Source organism: Anopheles merus, chromosome 2R (genome assembly GCF_017562075.2).
Source record: "Anopheles merus strain MAF chromosome 2R, AmerM5.1, whole genome shotgun sequence".
NCBI lineage: Eukaryota > Metazoa > Arthropoda > Insecta > Diptera > Culicidae > Anopheles > Anopheles merus.
Genome location: NC_054082.1, coordinates 25,318,991 through 25,325,875, shown reverse-complemented (window position 1 = coordinate 25,325,875; position 6,885 = coordinate 25,318,991). Strand labels below are relative to the sequence as shown.

At 47.2% G+C, this 6,885-nt stretch overlaps 2 protein-coding genes across 2 annotated transcripts; one reads left to right on the top strand and one right to left on the bottom strand.

Annotated features, from left to right (window-relative positions):
* Positions 1-2,564: 2,564 nt before the first annotated feature.
* On the top strand, positions 2,565-4,621 carry LOC121589271 (acid phosphatase type 7). Its single transcript, XM_041908045.1, has 3 exons — positions 2,565-3,465; positions 3,537-3,957; positions 4,098-4,621. The coding sequence occupies exons 1-3, from the start codon at positions 2,843-2,845 to the stop codon at positions 4,443-4,445; spliced, it is 1,392 nt and encodes a 463-aa protein (XP_041763979.1). The 5' UTR covers positions 2,565-2,842; the 3' UTR covers positions 4,446-4,621.
* LOC121589272 (beta-1,3-galactosyltransferase 5) lies at positions 4,613-6,597 on the bottom strand. Its single transcript, XM_041908046.1, has 2 exons — positions 6,056-6,597; positions 4,613-5,988 (listed from the first exon to the last, which is right to left on the bottom strand). Exons 1-2 carry the CDS (start codon positions 6,339-6,341, stop codon positions 5,072-5,074), a joined length of 1,203 nt encoding a protein of 400 aa, XP_041763980.1. The 5' UTR covers positions 6,342-6,597; the 3' UTR covers positions 4,613-5,071.
* Positions 6,598-6,885: the final 288 nt, after the last annotated feature.

Sequence of the window (6,885 nt, the reverse complement as noted above, 5' to 3'; positions counted from 1 at the left end):
CTCAGAAAGTTATAAGGCTATATAGGTCATGATAAGATGAAACTTGCCGAAACACATTGCAAGAAAAGGATAGCAATATAATAATCAGTTTTAATACGCCATCTATTGATCAAACCAATGAAGCTGTGGAGCTTTCATTTTTTTTCTATGGATATTCAATTTTCCAGTCGTTTAAGCTTAATCTGTGGCGCTTGGGAAACGAGCGGGAGAGGGTTTCAGTCCAGCGCAGCGCAACTCGCTGGAATCAAGTGGGGTACCAATTCAGCGCAGCGCAAGCCGAAAGAAACGGAAAGGAAGGGGTATGAGGAAAATACAATGAAACAGCGCGAGCGAGCGTTCTTTTTAGTGAGAGCGCCTCGTGCAATTTAAAGGCATGCAATAGAGCGCATTCTTTCCGTGGTAGCGCTCCATCCGCCATTTTTTATTTTTCACCCAAAACAACGGACTTCGGATCCGATCTTGAGCCGGACCCCCACCGTGTGTATCTACTTACCTCTCGCCTGAAAATTTCATTCTCTTTGTCTGTCGGGTAAGCTTTAACCGCCGACAGCGAGATTCAAATTCAAATTTAAATGATTTTTTTTTTGACGAGAAATTCTTGGAATCCACGCAACTGACATTTTCTACTTATTATGAACATTAAATTTTAACGGATAAAAATAAAAAGTGCCAGGCAAACAAACGTGCATCAGCGCGATAAGTAACAAATGAGGTAAGCAATCCTTGCAACAGCATCTTAAGCGCCACAGATTAAGCTTAAACGACTGAAAAATCAAATATCTGTGATTTTCGGTAGGATAAATGCAAGGTGGAATATAGAGGAGGTGTCTTCTTAGCGTTTGGCATGTAGCCATTTTGAGATTCAGTTTGACAACAGCCGTCGATACAGGCGGTCCCCGAGATACACGGTTAATGGGGACCGAAAACGGCCGCAAAATACCGCGTATCTCGAATTTCCGCGTAAGTCGAATCTCATGATTTTCTGCCAAAATATCACTAATTTTCGAGCAATTTTGCAAGTAGGGGGTGGTTTTCGCCACCATATTAATTATTTGATATGTTTCTACTGAATTGATCAGTTTTAAACCTTATTAAATAGTATTTTACATTCGTTCAATACGTAAATTATTTGGTATTTCACAATGGATGTGTCAAATCAGTACAATTTGCTCAAAGAACTGTCAAATTTGGAAAACCGCGTATCTCCGAATCCGCGTATAAGAGGTACCGTGTATCTCGGAGACCGCCTGTATTTGTTTACAGGCAGCAGCTACATTATAACGTGTAAAATGTCGATTTATGGAGTGTGGATGCAAAATACGAATTTTTAATGCTAAAAAAATGTGTATTAAACGAAAACAATTCATATCCCAAGCGCCACAGATTAAGCTTAAACGACTGGAAAATTGAATATCCATAGAAAAAAAATGAAAGCTCCACAGCTTCATTGGTTTGATCTATAGATGGCGTATTAAAACTGATTATTATATTGCTATCCTTTTCTTGCAATGTGTTTCGGCAAGTTTCATCTTATCATGACCTATATAGCCTTCTAACTTTCCGAGCAAAAATCTATATGAATGGTCGTGTGGTCAAATACGTGGGTATCAACACCAACGACCATTACTCAAATTTCACTTGTTTCAGTGCTGGTGGTTTCCATTGGAGTTTAGTATTTAAACAATTGTATCGCCGTTCTAGTTCTAGCGATGCATAACTACAATGTCAAACCATACAACAGTACAGAGGAAATGAGAAAGCTCTCCTCCAAGCGATGAAGCTCAACTGGTTGGGGTATCCCACCAACAGAGAGCGCCACCAGCTTTTTCACTATTTTTAGAATGTATGAGTCGTTTGCCGTCTGCTAAACGAAGTCTTTTTATATTCCGTTTAGGTAGAGAACTTGAGTCGTTTAGAAGCCGTTTAGTGGTCGTTTAGTGGATTTGTGGCACTTGGGGTATGAGGAAAATACAATGAAACAGCGCGAGCGAGCGTTCTTTTTAGTGAGAGCGCCTCGTGCATTTTAAAGGCATACAATAGAGCGCATTCGTTCCGTGGTAGCGCTCCATCCGCAATTTTTAATTTTTAACCCAAAACAACGGACTTCGGATCCGATCTTGGGCCGGACGCCCACCGTGTGTTTCTACTTACCTCTCGCCTGAAAATTTCATTCTCTTTGTCTGTCGGGTAAGCTTTAACCGCCGACAGCGAGATTCAAATTCAAATTTAAATGATTTTCTTTGACGAGAAATTCTTGGAATCCACGCAACTGACATTTTCTACTTATTATGAACATTAAATTTTAACGGATAAAAATAAAAAGTGCCAGGCAAACAAACGTGCATCAGCGCGATAAGTAACAATTGAGGTAAGCAATCCTTGCAACAGCATCTTAAGCGCCACAGATTAAGCTTAAACGACTGAAAAATCAAATATCTGTGATTTTGGGTAGCATAAATGGAAAATCGGTAGTTTTAGGGCGGTCATCTGTGAATCGGTAGGCATATAAAAAATCGGTAGGAATACAGATAAATCGGTATTTCTGGTCACTCTGCGCACGTCAACAAATGTTTTGACGCCGCAGCTGGTGACGAAAACAACGCAAAACAAAGAACGGCTGTAATCGTTGTTTGCACAAAATAGGCCAATCGCTACCTTATCTCCCAAGGCTAGTGATTGCTGGTGGTATCGCATTTATTTATTAGCATTTAGAACTTTCCTCTTCGAAAGGGTGGAACGTTGTCTCTACCTCCGTTCAAGTGTAAACTACGCCACGGAAGTTAACGCACTTGCCTAGACGCATTACCCTTTTGTCACTGCCATTTACGCAGTATTACGTAAAATGGGGCTGCTGGGAGGTATAAGGCCTCTGGCAGGACACCTACTCTTGCTCCTGCTCATCACCGCCTGCAATGGGCAAGTGTTTTACTACCAACCGGAACAGGTGCACCTGTCCTTCGGCGAATCACCGCTCGAAATTGTCGTCACTTGGAGCACCATGACGCCGACAAACGAATCCATCGTCGAGTACGGCATCGGAGGGCTGATCCTGAGCGCTACCGGTACGGAAACGAAGTTCGTCGACGGTGGCCCTGCCAAGCGCACGCAATACATTCACCGGGTGGTGCTGCGTGACCTGCAGCCGTCCTCACGCTACGAGTACCACTGCGGCAGTCAGTGGGGCTGGTCGGCGGAGTTTTACTTCCACACCACCCCGGAAGGCACGGACTGGTCGCCGTCGTTGGCCATCTTCGGCGATATGGGCAACGAGAATGCACAGTCGATGGCACGGCTGCAGGAGGACACGCAGCGCCACATGTACGACGCGATTCTGCACGTGGGAGACTTCGCGTACGACATGAACACGGACGATGCGCTCGTGGGTGATCAGTTTATGAACCAGATCCAATCGATCGCCGCCTACACCCCGTACATGGTGTGTGCGGGCAATCACGAGGAGAAATAGTGAGTCACCAGTTGGGTTGTCCATTGTTGCTCCACCACCGTTTCACAATCCCGTTTTCTCCTTTTCGCAGCAATTTCTCTAACTATCGCGCACGGTTCAGCATGCCCGGTGGGACGGAAAACATCATGTACAGCTTCAACCTGGGACCGGTGCATTTCATCGGCTTCTCCACCGAGGTGTACTACTTCATGAACTACGGGCTGAAGCCGCTGGTGAAGCAGTACGAATGGTTGCGCCGCGACCTGGAGGAAGCGAACCGGCCGGAGAATCGCAAACTGCGCCCCTGGATCGTCACCTACGGTCACCGACCGATGTACTGCAGCAACGATAACGATAACGATTGCACCCACAGCGAAACGCTCGTGCGCGTGGGCCTCCCGTTCATGCACTGGTTCGGGCTGGAGGATCTGTTCTACGAGCACGGTGTCGATGTGGAAATTTGGGCCCACGAGCATTCGTACGAGCGGCTGTTTCCGATCTACGACTACAAGGTAAAGGCAACCGCTGTCTGTGCAATTTGTGCCTTATCGTTCTATCGTGCCAGTGCGGACAGTCCCGTGGTTGAACAATCGATGCTGACAAGGTGCTGAAACCCCGTAACCTTACTGAAACATCTTCTTCCCCTCCGCAGGTGTACAACGGTTCGTACGAGGAACCGTACCGTAATCCCCGTGCCCCCGTACACCTCGTCACCGGTTCGGCTGGATGCAAGGAGGGACGAGAGCCGTTCATCAACAAAATACCAACCTGGAGTGCGATTCACAGCCGCGACTATGGCTACACGCGCATGAAGGCGATCAATGAGTCTCATCTGTACTTTGAGCAAATTTCCGTCGACAAGGAGGGGGCGGTCATCGATTCCTTCACCATCATTAAGGACGAACATTTGCCGTACAAACAGCTGCTGCAGCGAGACGAGCAGGAGCGTTTGCGTGCGAAGAGCAGCGGCGGCGCTGAGGCGGAATCGAATCTCCTTTAAAGCGCATACGCACGCACACCATCATGCGTTATATTTTTCCACTTCTATCTTATCTTTTGCCACTACCAAATATGAAACCCCTTGCCGATGTTCAGATTGCTACTATGCAAGCGATTTATTTAGTGATCAAAATAATACTTGAAACCACGCAATAAACACATCGGAGGAATTACCTATATTGCACCGCGTTTTTTTTGGGGCTGAGATTCCGGTCCGGTAATGTGTGTGTATGTGTGTTTTGTGCAGCAATTTGTATCACAGATCGGTTCTAAAGATCGGTCTCGTAAGTTTTGTGAGGGAATGGTTCTCGGTCATGTAAAATAATATGCTTTTGCTAACTAAATCTACTTGTAAGTTTTGCACTACTAATACTAATACATCCCCCTCTGTCTCTATCTTAGTGTAAGACGGATTAAAAATTAATGGCAGTACCGTTTGTGTGATCGTGCACGTGCTTTAAGGACGGATGTGTGTAAAAAATGTGTCTTTTTCCTCCCTAAAATGGCAATGATAGTATGGTAAGGGAGGAAAGGTTGTTCGTTGTTTCGTTCGTTGGCACATGTTAGTGGATTGAGGGGGCTACTTATATCGATTGGTAACTATTCCCGTACCCTTAGCTTACCATACTACTTTCTCAGCTTCATCTGACTGATCATGGCCGTACCGTGGTCGGGTTGGATCTGCTGCTTGTACTCGGCAACGCACGTCGCGGTGAGCGATTTGCCCGGTGGCCGCTGGTAGCACGCATTGTCGTAGCACCGTTCCAGCTCCTGGATGAACTCCATGATCAGCTTCCCATTGCCACCGTTCGGGCCGACGTAGTAGTCGCACTGGTACGAGTATCGCTTCATGTCCCGGATGCAGCAGTCCAGAAACTCGGAGTTGGAGCTGTACCAGCGGTTCAGGGCCGTCGGTTGTATCTGCAGCCGCTGTGCCAGTATGCCGGTGATGAAGGTATCGTCGATCCAGAAGAAATTGCTACCGGACGATTGTGACTCCGCCGCCAGTGCCCGGGCCGTCCGCTGGTTCGTGATGTAAAGCCACCCGGACAGGTACGGGGGGTAAATGTCGCCCGGGAACTCGTCCCGCGACACGTACCACTTGTTCGCCTGCAAACGGATGACCTTTTTGCTGCGAAACACGTACCCGGCCAGCAGGTGGTGGTGGTGGGTTCGCGCATCGTCGCTCTGGTGCAGATCGGACAGATAGTTCTGGATGTAGAACGGATCGTACACGATATCGTCGTCCATCTTGAGCAGATACTTGGCACCGCGGCAGTGTTGCGTTGCCCACTGCAAGCTCATCAGGTGCTTGTAGGTGAGATTACGATACGCCTCGACGAAGTTGCCCTGAATCAGATCGCCGTGCAGGCGCTGTTCGGCTTCGATGGCGGCCTGCGTGATGAACCGCTCGGTTGGTGGAATCGAGGCGAGGGAAAATATACGCAAAAGCCCCATCGAGAGCAGCTTCTGCTGCGATATGGCTTGTCGATGGGCAGCGCGGATCTCATCGTGACCGACGTACGAGGTGACCAGAATCACTCCTAAGGGGAAAGAGGAAAACCAGTGACCACGACAACAACACACATACCCAGGGCGCACTCTTCTTACCCAGTAGTTCCGAAAAGCTGCCGTTCTCCTTGCAGATATCGTTCGCTATTACATACTCGAATCCGGTCAAGTTGGCCAACCGGGAAGGATCTACGGACGACCACTCCCGCTCACTGCTCACGACTGCTGACGACTGCTGTTCGCTGTCGCTCGCTGACCTTCCACCCTCCCCGGGCAGCAGAAACAGATAGTTCCCTTCACTGTCCTTGCGGAAGGAGTATCGATACACGCCATACAGCACGGCCAAAGCTACCACGGAAGCGAGAAACCGTTGAAACTTTCTCATCGCACGAAGCAACAAGTGGACAGCAACGGGCACACGGCACAAAGGGTACGGGAGCCCATGCAGAACTGTCGCGGGCACGCACGTGAAACACTTGGCACTTGGTTGTTTGAGTATTTTGGCACTGGGGAATGAATGTTACATTAGATTACATGAAAATAAAACGCTTTTTATCACACTTCTATGATGGCACTGTTTTGCTTTTCAGTGTGTGTGCTGATAGGCTGCGAACCGATTGCAGCGGAATGTGTAAACAAACCGAGCTTAAGCGTCGTTTACACCACTCCAATGGGGCTTCCTGTCAAACGCCGTCAAAGCAAACTTATCACAGGGGTGGTCAACTTTATTTATTGTTATGTATATTTTCCAAAACGAAACGCGTGTTTTATTATCATTCAAATAATCTTTAAAATAATTAAATATAATATAAGAATTATTGAAAATGTATTTTTTCCATCATTTTCCTCCATTGTGTACAAATTCACGACACTTTGTGTTACATTTTCTCACACACCGGCGACGATCCCTGCAAGACAGTGCAAAGAAA

Coding starts and splice junctions, on each gene's coding strand:
- LOC121589272 (XM_041908046.1), bottom strand. CDS start 6,341: ATGAGAAAGTTTCAACGGTTTCTCGCTTCCGTGGTAGCTTTGGCCGTG. Junction 5,989..6,055: donor CAGCTTTTCGGAACTACTGG/GTAAGAAGAGTG, acceptor CTTTCCCCTTAG/GAGTGATTCTGGTCACCTCG.
- LOC121589271 (XM_041908045.1), top strand. CDS start 2,843: ATGGGGCTGCTGGGAGGTATAAGGCCTCTGGCAGGACACCTACTCTTG. Junction 3,466..3,536: donor GGCAATCACGAGGAGAAATA/GTGAGTCACCAG, acceptor TCCTTTTCGCAG/CAATTTCTCTAACTATCGCG. Junction 3,958..4,097: donor TTCCGATCTACGACTACAAG/GTAAAGGCAACC, acceptor TCCCCTCCGCAG/GTGTACAACGGTTCGTACGA.